Here is a 17,211-nt window from a genome sequence, read left to right on the forward strand (position 1 = left end):
ACTGTTGTGCTGCAGATGATCCCTTGAAGGTGAAATGCCAAAGTACCAGGATTAAAGTTGTTTGGTACTTCAAATCTGTGTATGCCTTTTGGATTTATTAAGTGCTGCAGATGCTGCCTGTATGATTGGCTGACTATGATACAGTCCACATGCTAGTCATATTATTTATACTGATTGCTTTTATTCTACTATTCCTGTTTTTTCCCATTTCCACCCCTTTTAAGCCCAGAGGCATGCCGCGCAATCCCGCTGCCCAAATGTAAACAGTGCTGCTATTTCTGGGGGAGGGTTGTTTGTTTAAATCCCGGTGGGTGCCATGCAAACTTGTTTAGCTAAAATAAACACTTTTAAGCAGAAATGGCCCTCCCCAGGATGTGAACACACTCCCCATTTCATGGAATAAGTAAATACAGCCTCAGACACACCCCCTTGCTTAAATGTGCTTATCTAAGCTCAAATGGAAGCTGTGGAGCTCCATTGTGCTTACAGCAAGCATGACACACACCCTTTTCATGTCAGCTACTTTTCCTGCTTGCACCACTGCCTTATAGCTCCTACATAGTTAGGTGCAGCCAGACAATGGTCTCCCATTTTGGTATTTAGTAATATTTGCTCATTTGCATACCCCACTGCCTTAGTCCCTTGGTACACCACTACACCAGAGCCTTTCTCCTTAGCAGTTGGTGTTACCTGTTATTGTTTTGATTCTGCATGCTATACACTAGAATGGCAAAATGCAGATTTCAATTAAAATTTTCTTTTCACAGTTTTTTTTATTTTCTGCACAATCTCATTTGCGCGCCACTACTCTATGCTTAAATGGACAAAATTGGCCCCAAAAAGATAAACTTTGATTTTTATAATTTTGCAACTCTTTTCCATGCTAATGGCAATATTTTTGGCCATTGGCATGCCTAATGATCATAATACATACTTTACTTTGAGCTGCCATGCCCCCATTTTGATTTTTGCATAAATGTGCATAGTCACCATATGAATACATTTCTGCAAAGGACACTGTTCTGGCACATATGTCTGCCTGCTTACTGAATTGCTAATTAACCTCATTTGCATGGTTTTCACCAGCAAATGAGGTAATTAGCTTTATTCAGTGATGTCTGTGCTGGAATGGTGCTGGCAGGCTCGTGCACGCCCCAGCCTTGTTTACTAAATCGCTCAGTGGCCATATTCCATGCAGAAGCTGCTGCACTATTCTGGCACGGAAAAATACTTTATTGAATCCCAGGGAATGTCTATACTAGGGAGCTTTCTCTATTGTCTTTAAGGTGAAATGACTGCTAGTTTGAAATGTGTCGAAAGGCAATTGCTTTATGACTTCCAGGATTTGCCAAAGATCTGAGGAAAAGCCCTCGCCCATGTATTTTCACAGGTAGATGCTAAATGCTACCAGCTGCCATCAATGGCTGTTTTTGGGCCTGGGAGCTAGGATTCAGATGACAAACAATTATGTCATTCTGCAAGTTATCCCAGCAGTAATATTTGAGATATTAATATGAGAACTCTCTGAGAGAGACAGCATTCTGTTTTCTGCCTTGGACTTGACAACATCAAGATCCACTCACCACATCTGCCTTGCTCTTAAGTAAGTTACCTAGGGTATAGTAATTCTCTTGGATTCAGTCAGGAATATAGTGAAGCATAGTTTAGATTTTTTTTCATTTATCGGAGATTGTCCTGCAATGTTGTTTTAAATATTTCCTATTATTTTGAACTCTAATGTCACTTTAAATATATATGTAGTATTGTCTTGTTCTTTTATTATCTACTATTAAATATATTTAAACTTTTCATTGTGGCTGATCTATGTAGAGAAATTTAAGTTTTTAGAGCACTTGCATATTTATTTGGTGACACTGTGGGCCACTCCTAACAGCCTTGCTCTTGGTCAAACTACCATCTGTATTAATAGTAACATACAGAAAGATTGGACACCCTGTTGAGGGCCTTAAAATAGCTGATAAGGAGCTGGCTAGTGGCAGTAATAACTGCCTTATGGTGCCAGTGGAGAGGAGTGCGGCTCCTTGATTACTGGTCCATTGGGCGGGGGGTCATCATACCTGTCATATAAATATACACTTAGAACAATCAAGATAATGAATCCCAAAAATACATACCTTTTTGCAAGATCCTACAGCAAAAAAGTACATATGCTGTGGTTTCAAAACTGCGCAAGGCCCAAATTAAACTTAATTTGCCACTGACCAACAGTCTAATCACCACTGTAGGCTTAGCCAATAATGTTGTAAAAGAAGAACCATTGAAGGTAAGATAATAGTTCAGAAAATGATGGTAAGAGGTAGAATACATTTGGGAGATATGAACAGAATATTATTAGCTCATACTAATGTAGAGTTAATGAGAAATAAGCAGCAGCTAGATAAAATGGGAAAGAAGAATCATGGAAGGAATGCTGATGACTGAGATATGATACTATGTCTCTGATAAACGTGGAAAGTTGCTAGAATAACATATTTTGCATTCATGTGCATTTTCTGAAGGATAAGAAGCTTGAAAAACAAATGTCTGTCATTTTTTAATGAATTCAATCCTCAGTTATTTGCCAGAAAACCACAGACTTTATAAGGAGCAGGCCAAAAATATGAAGCAAAACTCTAGACATTTCTGCAAAACTCTGGACAGATGAGAGGTATGATCAAAAGCTATTTTAATGAAGAAAAATATCTCCTTCCTTAAGGAAGATTAACCTATTTAGACAGTAATTGGACTGATTGAAATGAGGTAGCATTTTATTAGCCTTATAGCAACAGGATTCAGAGCACAACCGGTCAAAATGTTTGTTGTTATTGGATAATCCAGCTGCATTGCATAAGCCTGAATAGTCCCTCTTAACAGAGGAAAATATCAGCAAGGTAATGCCACTCTATGCAAGGACATTAGCAGGCATACACTATGTACATTATAGCATACACTTGCCTGGATGGGGGTAGCAAAACCATCAGGGAAAAAATACTTACAATTCCTTCCCTTGACTCTGTCACATCCCCATTCCCCTCCCCACTTGAAAAGCCTGCCTCAGCTGACTTGCAAACATGGGGGGAGGGGGTAGAGGGGTGGTGACTTAACTGGACTTTAGTATTATTGGCTGCAGCTGTAGTTGGTGGGCTGCTAATTCCCATTAAATGCAGCTGCAATCAGTTGTTTCCACTGCCTTACGTACCTTGTCGGTGGCTGCTGCATACCTGGAGGTGGTGTTACTGAATCCTGATCCTGATCCCTGAGTCTCAACTAGTGACAGTGAGCTCAGATTCTTGCCATTGTTCCATTTATGTCTTGGTTGGAATAGTATAGTATTTTGAGGCAGTATTTTTCTCTGTCTGTGCACCCTGTACAGTAAGTCTGTTCCAGTTTACTGAAATCTGATTGGTGCTACTCTGCCGTCTTGTGTGTTTTCGCGTTATGTCACCTGGCAGCTGGACCTGATTGGAGACAAATGCAATGGAATGGAGGACTTCAGCAAGCCAAACCTGAGGACCATTTTTAGGAGGCAAGCGACAGGGATTAATTAGTGGGTTCGTTCATGATTCGGACAGTAGGTAAATGTATGTGTGTGTGTGTGTGTGTGTGTGTGTGTGTGTGTGTGTGTGTGTGTGTGTGTGTGTGTGTGTGTGTGTGTGTTTCATCAACTGTGACTGAGAGATACACAGAGAGGGGGAGAGAAAGACAGACAGGGAGAGAGAGAGAGAGAGAGATGAAGAGAGAAAGATGGAGAGACAAGTGTTTAAGGCCTAGGATCCTCTTTGTGAGGTACTTTTGCAGCCTCTCCAGTTATTGCAGGTGTCTAGTGAGGTACATGCCAAATGGGGCATTGTATTTGATGATTGGCCTAATGAGGGAAGCGTAGAGGGAGACAATGACCTCTTTCTTCCTGGATGCAAAACCCTTAGTAATGAGATGTGCCACATAGGAGGACTTTCTGACCACAGTTGCAATGTGGTGGTCAAAAGAGAGGTTGCTGTCAACCTGTGTTCCCAGATCTCTTATAATGCATTCTGTATTCACTGGACTACCATCAATGTGGTAGCTCATGGGAACTGGGTTTTTCCAAAAGGGGCTGACGGCACATTTTTGGGAATTGAGCTTAAGGCCATGCTTCTGACACCAGTCATTGGTCTCAGTGAGGCCTTTCTGTAGGATGTCAACATCACTTGGGGAGTTGATAATGGCTCCCAACTTGCAATTGTTTGCGAACTTTATCAGCCAGAGTCCCTTCATATTGACCTGGACTTCTGAGACTAGATACCAAACAGGAGAGTTCCAAGAACTGATCCGTGTGGGACTCCACTCGTGACTGGTCGGCAGTCTGATTTAGAGTCAGCTACTTTTACACTGGGGGTTCTAGCTGTGAGCCAGTTTGCAACCCACCTAGTGATATAGGGGTTGATGCTTAGCTTATTAAGTTTTTCTATGATTCCTGAGTGGGGAATGGTATCAAAGGCCTTTGACAGATCAAGGTAGGCTGTAGGGGGCAAGAGAGAGAGACAGAGACAGAGAGAGATGGAGACAGATGGATGGGGGGAGAAAGAAAGATGAGGAGACAGACGAAGGGGGTAGAGAGAGAGATGGGCGGAGAGAGAGAGATTGAGGCAGATGGAAAGAGGGGGGAAGAGAGAGAGAGAGAGACAGATGTACAGAAAGAGAGATGGAGAGAGAAAAAGAGAGATCGGGGTCATAGCTCCCATTCTCTTAGCACAAAACATCTGGACAAAGCCAAATATAATGGAGGGTAAAGCCCCAAAAAATAGAGACAAATTTCACATATTGCTCTTACAAACTTAGAAAGTTGCTAGAATAAAAGGTCTTGTGTTACCATGCATTTTCTGAAGGATGTGAAGTCAGAAATTCAAGTGTTTGTGATTATATAGTAAATTCAGTCCTATCTGATCTGTCACAAAAATCTTGAAAACCAGAAATTTTATGAGGAATAAACCAAAAATATGAGTCAGAAATCAGGACATTCTGCAAAAGTCTGGACTGTTTAGAGGTAATGGAGGGGGAGATACAGACAGAGAGAGAGAGAGAAACCAGGACAGAAAGAGAGCTGGGGAGAGAGAGGGGGGAGATGAAGGCATAGCTCTCAACTGTCCAGATTTTATCAGAATGTTCAGATTTTTTTACTTATATTTTTGGTCCATTTCCTCATAAAATTTCAGTTATCTGGCAAATCATCCATAAAGCATTGAGGACTGAAGTCAGAAAATAATGGCAGACATTTGATTTTCAGACTTCATATTGGGTGGGAGGTTGGAATAATGTTTAGGGTATTTCCATTACAGACACAAGGTGCAGGGTTTGATTCTCACATGGGGTAATTGGCTAGGTTTGAGATGGCCTACAAGGACATTTAGCCTAGTACTAATCTATGAACCTATATCCTTCAGAAAATTCATTCTAATGCAAAACCTGTTATTCTGTCAACTTTCTAAATTTTTAAGAGCAATATTTAAAAAGTGTCCCTACTTTTGTCCCCCCCCATTATTTGTATCTTTGTCCAGATTTCTTGCTTTAAAAGGTTGAGAGGTATGGGGGGGGGGGGCAATGGACTTAAAAAGGCCTTTGGCCGACAAAGTTTGCTGATGATTGCAAACTGGCTGCAGTCATCGAGCCCCTAAATGATGTCAACACCCTACAAGAGGACAGGCAAATGACTGGTGCCAAAGTCATGGGCTAAAATGCAATGCAAAAAATGCATTATCATCCCCTTCAGCAAGGGTGTTGTCCCTGCAGATTACCACATTTATAACAACACCATAAGCATGCAATCAGTGGTGACACATTTGGGCACACAGGTTGACAGCAACCTTAGCTTTGACCACTACATCTCCACAGTGGTAAGAAAGGCTTTCTATGTCACCCACCTCATAAGTAAGGACATTGCATGCCCTCATGCATTCCTCACTCATCAGGCCAATAATAGAGTACAATGCTACCTTTGGTATGTACCTTATCAGGTACCTGCAACAACTGGAAAGACCTCAAAGGTTTCTTACAAAGAAAATTCAGGGTCTTTAGCATATGTCATACATTGACAGACTGAACTCACTGCCACTATACTATGTGTCTTTCAGACATCTCAAAGGTGACTGCTGCCTTGCATATAAAGAAATCTCAGATCCTGCTTTAATGGAAATGCTGGACATAGGTTCATAGGTTCCTAGGTGTGTACTAGGCTAATGGCCCTGGAGCCTTTACAAGCCTAGCCCATAGAATTACCCTGGCACTGTGTCACCCAACCTTAGTTCCTAGTGCCTGTATCGAGTAGAACCACTGGAGTGATCCCTGGGGTGAATTTTCTATTTCCCATCCACTCATCAAGATTTCTCTTGAAGAGGGCCAGTGAGGTGCTCTGCTTGACATGTATGGCAAGTCTATTCCATAGCATGGGCAGTCTCTGGGTTATGAACCTGTCCCTCCAGCATGTTCTGTTGATTGTGGTAATGAGGTTGAGGTCTCTGGAGCCTGTGGTGTGGAGGGATTGGGATTTCTTTAGATGTAGCATTTCTAACAGAGCTGGATCAGATATGGCTTTGTAAGTCAAGCAGAGATCACCGCTAAGTAGGTGATATGAGACAGAGAATAATTGGAGTTTTTTGTCTGTCCATATAGGACAAGTGTTTAAGGCCTAGGATCCTCTTTGTGAGGTACTTTTGCAGCCTCTCCAGTTATTGCTGGTGTCTAGTGAGGTACATGCCAAATGGGGCATTGTATTTGATGATTGGCCTAATGAGGGAAGAGTAGAGGGAGACAATGACCTCTTTCTTCCTGGATGCAAAACCCTTAGTAATGAGATGTGCCACATAGGAGGACTTTCTGACCGCAGTTGCAATGTGGTGGTCAAAAGAGAGGTTGCTGTCAACCTGTGTTCCCAGATCTCTTATAATGCATTCTGTATTCACTGGACTACCATCAATGTGGTAGCTCATGGGAACTGGGTTTTTCCAAAAGGGGCTGACGGCACATTTTTGGGAATTGAGCTTAAGGCCATGCTTCTGACACCAGTCATTGGTCTCAGTGAGGCCTTTCTGTAGGATGTCAACATCACTTGGGGAGTTGATAATGGCTCCCAACTTGCAATTGTTTGCGAACTTTATCAGCCAGAGTCCCTTCATATTGGCCTGGACTTCTGAGACTAGATACCAAACAGGAGAGTTCCAAGAACTGATCCGTGTGGGACTCCACTTGTGACTGGTCGGCAGTCTGATTTAGAGTCAGCTACTTTTACACTGGGGGTTCTAGCTGTGAGCCAGTTTGCAACCCACCTAGTGATATAGGGGTTGATGCTTAGCTTATTAAGTTTTTCTATGATTCCTGAGTGGGGAATGGTATCAAAGGCTTTTGACAGATCAAGGTAGGCTGTATGAACCACCTTACCTTCATCCACAGCTCTGGTGACTGACTCAAAGAAGTCGACCAAATTGAGCAGGCATGATCTACCCTTCACAAAACCAAACTGTGAAGGATCCAGAGTTTGGAGATTCCCTATAGCCTTGTTTATTATATCCATGATGATGTGTTCCATAGCTCTGGAAGTTCTTAAATCAAATGGTATAAGATGCACTCACTCTAGGGAACTCAACCTAGTATGCGACATCAACAGGATTTGATGGCGAGACAAATATGTCAGACAAAGGTTACCTCTCCTCTGGAACAAACTTCCAATTCAGGTGAGGCAGAGCCCCTCGCTGACCTTATTTAAGTGGAATTTGTATGATTGGATGGGAAACCACAAATTCACTCTGGGAGTTTCATCTGTGTCCCTCTCGGTTAGGGGCAGTAGTTGTTGACTTAGTTCTGCTTAATATTTTGATATTCCTGGGAACAGGAGTTGTGCTTGGCTAGGCATGTAAGGGCTCTAGGGCCATTAGCCTAAATAACCTCCTATGATCCTATAAAAAGTAGTCAAACAGATTTTGCAGCATGCATCTTTGTCTGCATTTGTGCATGTCTGCAGGGGCAAGAATGAAGCTGGGTCAGTGTATATGTTAGTTTATGTATGTATGTGGGAGCGTGTGTGCATGTCTGTAGGGGCAAGAATGAAGGTGGGTGATGTGCATGTGTGTGTGTGTGTGTGTGTGTGTGTGTGTGTGTGTGTGTGTGTGTGTGTGTGTGTGTGTGTGTGTGTGTGTGTGTGTGTGTGTGTGTGTGTGTGTACACACACGCGTGCATGTGTGTGTGTGTGTGTCATGCATCTCAGCTAAACAGATTTTGGTAGAATGTCTAGATGTTTGTCTTATGTTTCTGATCTGTTCCTCATAAAACATGTAGTTTTCTGGCTAATCAATGAGAATAAATATAAGTTTCAGACTCCATATCCTTCAGGAAATACACGCTAACACAAATCCTGTTCTACCAACTTTCTAAGATTATAAGAGCAACATTTAAAATCTATCCCTATTTTTGAGCCTTTGTCTCCCCATTATTTTAGGTTTTGTCCAGATTTCTTGCACTAAGAGGTTGAGACGTATGGTGATGAGTGCCTCTGCCTGGGTTGCTGCACTATGGGGGAATTAGATAGGGAATTGTGAGTCTAGGTGTATGTGTGTGTGTGTGTGTGTGTGTGTGTGTGTGTGTGTGTGTGTGTGAGAGAGAGAGAGAGAGAGAGCATGTGTGCATGTGTGTGTGTATGTGGGGGTAAATGGGTGTGTATACCCATAACTCCAAGTGAGTGCTGTGGGGGGGGGGGGCTTGCTTCACATTATTTGATGTTTGTATGTTTGACAATGAGATAATGGGCTAAAAAGTAAATATTGCTGTTATAAACTTAAAGTTGCTGAAATAACTGGATCTATGTTAGCATGCAGTTTGTATGTGTGAGACAGAGAGATTACAAAGGCCCAAAACTAGGGACAGATGTTAAATATTGCTGTTATAAACGTTGATATAAAACACAAGTGAACCAGAACAGAACAGCTGCTAGAATCACACCATTCAATAAGTAACCATGAGTATAAAGTTAAAATCTCTTCTTTATTCCACAAACGATAAAAAGGACGAAATGAGCGCTTTCACGTATGCACCATACGCTTATAAACTTAAAGTTGCTGAAATAACTGGATCTATGTTGGCAGGCATTGTGTGTGTGTGTGTGTGTGTGTGTGTGTGTGTGTGTGTGTGTGTGTGTGTGTGTGTGTGTTTGTGTGTGTGTGTCTATGAGACAGAGAGATTGCAAAGGCCCAAAGGTATGGACAGATTTTAAATATTGATTAGAAACCTGAACAATTGCTGGAATAATTGGATCTGTTGGCATGCCTTTTGTGAAAGATATGAAATCTAGATTCTGGACCAAGCAAAACATGATGGTAGAACAAAGGCTGAAAAATAGCGACATATTTTAAATATTGCTTTTATAAACTTATAACGTTTCTGGAATAACTGCATCTGTGTTAGCGCGTGTGTGCATGACCCAGTAATATGGACACATTTTAAATTTTGCTCTTATGAACTTAGAAAGTTGTTGGAATAACTGGATCTGTGTTAGCATGCATTTTTGTGTCAACAAAGACCCCAAACTGTGGGCAGGTTTTAAATACTGTAGTTACAAAACTAAGAACTGCTGGAGTAATTATCTGTATTAACGTGCATTTTCTGTGTATGAGAACAAAGACTCAATAACAGGTACAGATTTTAAATATTGCTCTTACAAACTTAGAAAGTTGCTGGAATAACTGGGTCTGTGTTACCATACATTTGTGTGTGAACAAAGACCCCAAAATAGGAGTTGATTTTAAATACCACTGTTATAATTTGAAAATGTTACCGGAATACCTGGATCTGTGCTAACATGCATTTTGATGTGGTAGAGGGACTTCTTGCAGTGAATAGCTCAGGATATCTCCCCCTGTTGACTAGGTTGTGGGCTGCTGCCTGCAAATGGTTTAGGCTGCTATTACATTCACCTACACCAGAGCAACCAACAGCCCAGATGGTTTCCTTTTGGACTGGATTTTGGGCTGCTTATTGCAAATGGTTTAGGCTGCTTTCATAAGGTATGAAAATCAGAGCAGTTAGCAACCTGCGGGTGGTGGTGTGTGGGGTGTATGTTTTGAATGGACCTGTATGAAACTGGCTACCTTAATGGAGTACAGAGGCTTGTTGCAGTGAATCACTACCACTAAATGCCAGTTAAGAGTGACTGTGGACATCTCAGACTAAATTTTGGAGGTGCAGCATGGGTGCATGGTGGTAGGTAGCAGTACCAGGTTCAAGACTCCAGAGAGTACCCCTGCATTACCAGGCTATAATTCATACCACACCTTTTGGCCACCTAACCTGGACTGAAACACTAAAAGCAGAGGCGTGTCCATATTCATTAAGGATATCCACACCTCCAGGCTAGTTGCTCAGCATAATGCATCCGAGATTATCCAAGTGCAACTAACTCTGGGCAAGACTGCAATCCAAATTGTAGCTTGCTACAGATCCCCCACCATAACCCAGGATTCCCACTCCTCATTTCACACTGGAAAATATTACAGTACAACCTAACACCCTAATATTGGGTGATTTCAACTACCCTACTATTAACTGAGAAAACTACTCATGTACCAACTCTTGTGCTCAACATTTTCTGGAATTCATAAATTCCAATGCCATGGATCAACTTATCCACACCCCCACCAGGGGCAGCAATATCCTAGACCTGGTTATTACCAACATAGGCAACTAGTGTTCCACACCAGAGGTCAATTCCTCGTTGGTCAGATCCGACCACAAGCTAATCACCCTAGACATCCACATCCCTCCCCCACCCCCCATTAGGGAAACCACAGTAAAATATTTCTCCAAAGCCAACTTCACGCTTCTTAAGACAGACGTGGCAAACGTCACGACACCCATGCTGACGGACAATAGAGGTATGACTGCTGAATCCTACACAAATGCACTTCATAAACATTTACACGAGTGCATGGATCATGCAATCCCTAACAGAACCAAGATGCTATCCTCCAAAAAAAAGAAGCCAATCTGGTGGTCCCCTGCCATAAACAAACTCTACAACAGAAGAAAGAAACTGTTGCAAAAAAGAGTAAAGTCCCATAATTGGAGAAACTCTCTGGTCAGCCTCAGTAAGAAGCTGAGATTCCTCATAAAATCCTCCAAAGCTAGTTATGAAAACAAAATCACCACTGACTCTAAAGACAACCACAAAGCATTCTATAGCTATGTCAAGAATCTGAATGGCAACACTCAGATCTGCTCTGAGTTACAGCACAATGGCACTAAATATACAGAACCAACTGATATTGCCAACATCCTGGCAGATAGGTTCAGTGCTAACTTTACCCTTCTGTCATCCCCTAAAGGGCCCATCTCTATACCAGAAGAATGCAAAGTTCCTGTAATCATGGCTGCACAGGTAAAAAACACACTATCCAAAGCCAAGAACACAGCATCCATGGGACCTGACGACATCCCAGGCTGTGTTCTACATGAAGAATGGTGGGCACCCCACCTAAGTACCATGTTCAATTATAGCCTCACCTCAGGCTATGTGCCCACTGAATGGAGCACAGCAACAGTTATCCCACTCCACAAAGGGGGAGCCACCACAGACCCCGGAAACTACTGCCCCATTAGCCCAACGAGCGTGGTCTACAAGGCTATGGAGTGTATCATCATGGAATTTATAAACAATGACATTGGTAATCTCCAAACTCAGGACCCCACCCAGTTCGGGTTTGTAAAAGGCAGATCATGTCTCCTAAACCTGATAGACTTCTTTGAAGCAGTCACCAAAGCCGTAGATGAGGGTAAGGTGGTTCACACAGCCAATCTAGATCTCACCATCCCCCACTCCGGAATTATAGATAAACTCACTAAACTAGGTATAAATTCCTATGTCACAAGATGGGTTGCCAACTGGCTCACTGACAGAACCCACACTGTGAAAGTAGCAGACTCCAAATCCAACTTCAGACCAGCGACAAGTGGAGTACCACATGGTTCAGTCCTGCGTCCTCTCCTGTTTAGTATCTACTTCTCTGAAGTACAGGCCAACACAGAAGGTCTTTGGCTAACGAAGTTCGCATATGACTGCAAACTAGGAGCCATAATCAAAACTCCAAAAGATGTGGGCATCCTACAAAAGGGCCTCGCTGAGACAGATGCCTGGTGTCAAAGCCATGGCCTCAAGCTCAGTGTCAAAAATTGCATTGTCATCCCTTTTGGTAAAAACTCAGTACGCATGAACTACCACATAGGTGGTAGTCTACTTAACACCGAAGGTATGATAAGAGACCTTGGGACACAGGTGGCAGTAGTCTCTCCTTTGATAATCACATTGCCACAGTAGTCAGGAAATCCTTCTATGTGGCATACCTCATCACAAAAGGTTTCTCTTCCAGGAAAAAAGAGGTCATTGTTCCCTCTACTCGTCACTCATTAGACCCATTATAGAGTACAATGCTCCTTTTGGTATGTACCTAACAAGACATCTACAACAACTGGAAAGGCCACATACCTCACAAAGAGGATTACCGGCCTCAAAGAGATGCCCTATGCAGACCATCTCAAAAACCTGCAGCTTTACTCTGTTGCATATCGCCTACTCAGAGGCGATCTCTGCCTAACACACAAAGCTATGTCAAACCCAGAGCTTTTAGACATGCTCCACTTAAAGAAATCCCAATCCCTATGAGCTACATGCTCTAGGGACCTAAACCTCGTCACCACAATAAACAGAACATGCTGGAGGGATAGATTACTGAACCACAGACTTCCCATGCTCTGGAACAAACTACCAATCATATCAAACAAAGCTGCTCATTAGCACTCTTCAAGAAAAATCTTGATGACTGAATGGGAGATAGGAAATTCACCCCGGGGATCACTTCTGTGGCTCTGCTCGACAGTGGCCCAGGAAAATAATTTTCTTGGGTGGCGAAAGCCAGGGTACATTTGGCTAGGCTTATATAGGCCTTAGGGCCAATAGCCTAGTACCTACCTATGAACCTATGAACCATACCATAAGAGTACAAATTTAACAAAACTGTCTAAACCCCTGATTCTGTAGTATCATTCAATCTGCAAAGACAATGCCCAGATCTAGGTGAAGTTTTGCTTAAGCCCCAAATCTAAAGGGACAGCCAGGATCTGTATTGCACAATCACAGTACTGTTTTTCTGAACCTAGCTAGTTTATGATTACTTGTGCATTTTTTGTCAAGAAAGACATACTTCTCAACTCCACATGTTCGGATTTTTGCTTCATTTTTTTTTTTTTTTTTTTTGCTTTTGTCTGTTCTTCATAATTTTTTTGACTTAAGGACTGAAGTCACTGAATAATGGCATCAGACATATCCTTCAGAAAATGCATGCCAATTATTCTATGGTCCTTTGCCCATTCCCCACACCCCACACATTATTTCTGCCTTTGTCCAGATTTCTTGCGCTAAGATGTTGAGAGGTATGAAACATGAATATATTAACACTCAGGCCTAACTACTGTTTTTTTCTGCTAAATTCAAAATGTGTACTTAATGAAGAAGCATGTCCTCCCCGCGGTCGAGTGGCCTCCGAAAGACATGTGTGAATGTGCGTGCCTTCGCTGAAGGTTGAGCGTCGGGCTGGCTACGCGGCACCATAAAAATCTACTGCCAATCATTAGTGGACCGGAGTTCCGCTGTGGCGACCCCTACCTGGGAAAAAGCCGAAAAGACAAACAACTTAATGAAGAAGTAGTCAGTGAAGCTAGGGCAAATGTGACTCTTACTACAAAAGTGTAATGTATTTATTGACTGAATATAGTTGCCATTTGTTTTTACCTTATAACCCTAAACTTACTTCTGATAAAACCCTAACTCAAAAACCGCAGGCGTTTTTGTCTAAATGTAATACCTAACCCTAAAACTCGTAACCTAAACTAAAACTAGTAAGCCATACCTCTCAACTGCCCCCCCCCCCCCATTTTTAGGAAAGTCCCTGATTTGGCTCAGAAGTTTGAGCTACTTCTCTTAACGGTGGTGAATTACACTTGACGGATACTGGCAGTTAATGGAGCCTAGTAGTCTTTACATAGTCTAAATGGCAGTTGCACTAATTTCCTAAAACAACTTCTCTCATAGCTCTCAACCTTCCAGCTCCAAAATGAGGAACACTAGCCCTGATAATGTGGAACAAATGGGAAAAATGTGGAACACCTACTAATGGCTTGCTAACAACGTCAAGTAGGAAGGTCATTGGATGGTTAAAATATGCTGGTTTTACTTACAAAGAAAATCTTTTAATTAATTAATTTCATTTCTATTTACTATGGATTTCAGTTTAAAAAAATGCTAACACTGAATCTGTTACAGACCCTTTCAATGTGGAACTTCAAGGAACATGAACTTTTTAAGACCCCCCAAATGAAGTACGTTCCTAGTAATGAGGTACCCTTGAGAGATGCTTCTCGTCGGGGGGATGTAATGGTGGCCGAAATGCGATTCTGGATAGGACGCCAGGGAATCGCTGGATACATGATGCGCGCGCACAAACCACTCGTGTGTGATGTGAGAAATTACACGTACACAAACGGGCATGGACATACAGAAATTATTGCCCTTTCATTTACAGCTGTGTCTAGGCCGGGAAATCTGGCAAGGCAAGGAGCTGACCAGCTAACGCCATCAGAAACTGTTATGACACTATGCAGGAGGCCATCGTCACTAAGCGCTGGCTAACGGCTTCCCATCCCAGTATAAAAGTACAAACGTCAGTACTTTAGTTTTGTTGGACTTAATGAATATAACTTGTAAAGTAAGGAGGAGCTGCGTCACCGCACGATTATTGTAATGAACGAGATTACAAAACTAAAAATTCATCTCAATGAAACCCCAGAGCGCAGCCTTCAAGGATTGAAGCACAGAAGCACTTTCCCGTGTGCAGCTTAGAGAATACCTGCAACAGGGGCAGCTCCCCAAGAGCCCCCAAACTGTCCTCATCCTGCGGCATAGCTTTAGTTTCAAAAGATCAGGCATATAGCCAGAAATAATCAGGGATTTTTAAAAATCGTAATACTATTAACTTGAGATATTGACAGAATAAGATAATGTAAATGAATGTACACTTTCTGAAGTCTATAACTAACTATTGTCATTTTATTAACTGTAATTCACCGCGCCATAGCTCTACCAGCCCAGGACAAATCTCAACAAAATCAGGGACAAATCCGCAAACAAGATTAGACACTTTTAAAATATCCGTAGCTTTAACTTCAGAGACACCGACAAAGAGACTGTGAATGAATGTATAGTTTTTGAAGTAAAAGAAGACTGTAACTCTTAATTATTGTTATAATTTATTACGTGTAATACACCTTTTCTCCAAAAGACACCAGTTTTAGGAGGGATAAAGAGGGACAGTTGAAATTTGAGTCAACATCTGAAGAAAAAGAAGTCTATAATAACTTAAATTATCATAAAATCTTTATTAAGTGTAATTCATCACCTTTTCTTTAAAAATCACTAATTTTAGGAGGAGTTGAGAGGAAAAGAGCTAAAATCTAAGTCAAAGTCATGGATCTTTAAGAAGTATACAAAGAGGGGGTCTGGCGCGCCACTTTCATTCCGCAAAGCTTTCTTAGAATCTTCCCGCCTACGGTACACCGAAGCTGTTTCAATCACATTGCATCTGCACGGTTGTGGTTTTTCGAAAAAAATATTTTGTTGTTTTAGTATTAAACTGCTTATAGGATGGTACAGTGGTTAAACTGTTTTTGCTGCCTCCCGGCGCCTTTTTTTCAACTGGTGTTCATTTTATGTGGCATCTGCATAGCCTCTCTGTGCCCACATGGGGTCGCCGGTTCCCGGATTCCTCCCACATTCCAAGGCCGGGCTGGGGTGATTTTACGTCCCCCTAAACTGCCCGCGGGGTTCCAAGACTGTGTTTGTGGGCTTGCGATGGGTTAGCGCTTCGTTCAGGTTTAGCTCCTCTGTCATGTGCTCAGTGAATGCCAGGACAGACAGCCGCAACCTGGTTGTACTAGATTAAGAAAAAAAATCTCTGAACGTTGATACTTTGTATATGACAACGAAAACAATAACAAATTTCACAGCAGAGACATTTTTAACTTAAGTCTATTGTAGACTCTTCAGTAGCTGTTCATTGTTTTTATAACAAATGCCCTAATTTGTGAATAGTGGAAGCCAAGTATATTCAGCCTTAAAACTGACCCTATTTTAACAAAGATCTTACATGCATCTTTCCAGTAGTGTGTACAGAGTTGTTGTAGCCTTTTGAAATGCACTGTGTTAGGCCACCTTAGTTTTCAATGCAAGTTTTATGTGATAACCAGGTGGGTGGATCATGGATGCACACAAGAGTTGGTTAGCCCTGTTTGCAGCGTTGCCCCATCGCTCACTGGTAATTCCTCAAAGCACGTTAGGCACTCCTCCCCCAACTGCTGCTTTTTCTAACCTTGAAAAGCAGGCAGAACACGTGTGGTATAAAAAGGGTTGGAAAGAGTTAATGCGCTTTCTCTGGGGGTGCCCTTGCCTTGGAGACGTAAACCAGGTGCCCACCCTCTCCCACACCCCCAATACGTCACCAAGCCGATGCAGTAGCCACAAGAGCTCGCCGGTTGCAGCGCATTTCGTCTGGTTACGCAGGTTTGTTATTGCGCCAGAGTACCCAATAAGTACCAAAATATACCCGATCCGGACTGTGCGGAGCAGCACCGTGGTCAGTTAGCCACTTAACAAGGATTGGGAGGGTTTCAGTCCCCAGTGATACGACGAATTGGGCGCTAATTTATAAAGTGGGTCGTTTCCGGATTGTAAAGTTTTACCGGTTTCCTGAATCCCCAAAAAATGGAATCCGGAGGCAAGGTAAGTCTGGTTATCCTGCTATAAATGTATGTGTAGATTTGCTGTGTGCGTCCTGCTTGACCTATTAGGTGGTCAGTCCTGTACAGTCAGATCATCTTTAAGCACTGTGTTGTGTGGCCGTAGTCACATCATTTGCAGCTGCTTTAATGTTTATACAGAGTAAAACGAGGATGAAATGTGCCTTTATTTCAGCGAAATGCTTTGTATGGTGTTGCTGTGGATACTTTTTATTGTATTATCACGTCATGATATGTGTGAGGCAGTCCGAGAAGGAAACATGATTCTGGTGATATATACATTCATTATTCATACAGATGGTACATCGCTGGGAAATGACTAGGGTTACCCGCCTGTCCGTCTTTGCGAGG

At 42.3% G+C, this 17,211-nt stretch overlaps 1 protein-coding gene across 1 annotated transcript in view; it reads left to right on the plus strand.

Moving 5' to 3' along the window:
* Positions 1-16,489: 16,489 nt before the first annotated feature.
* Positions 16,490-17,211, plus strand: part of SLC2A1 (solute carrier family 2 member 1) — a 582,025-nt gene continuing 581,303 nt past the window's right edge. The window contains exon 1 of the mRNA XM_044063044.1: positions 16,490-16,843. Coding sequence (XP_043918979.1) covers positions 16,826-16,843 — 18 coding nt within the window. The 5' untranslated portion in view covers positions 16,490-16,825. The remainder of the gene's footprint in view (positions 16,844-17,211) is intronic.

Source organism: Protopterus annectens, chromosome 2.part1 (genome assembly GCF_019279795.1).
Source record: "Protopterus annectens isolate FY-2018-M chromosome 2.part1, PAN1.0, whole genome shotgun sequence".
Lineage (NCBI taxonomy): Eukaryota > Metazoa > Chordata > Ceratodontiformes > Protopteridae > Protopterus > Protopterus annectens.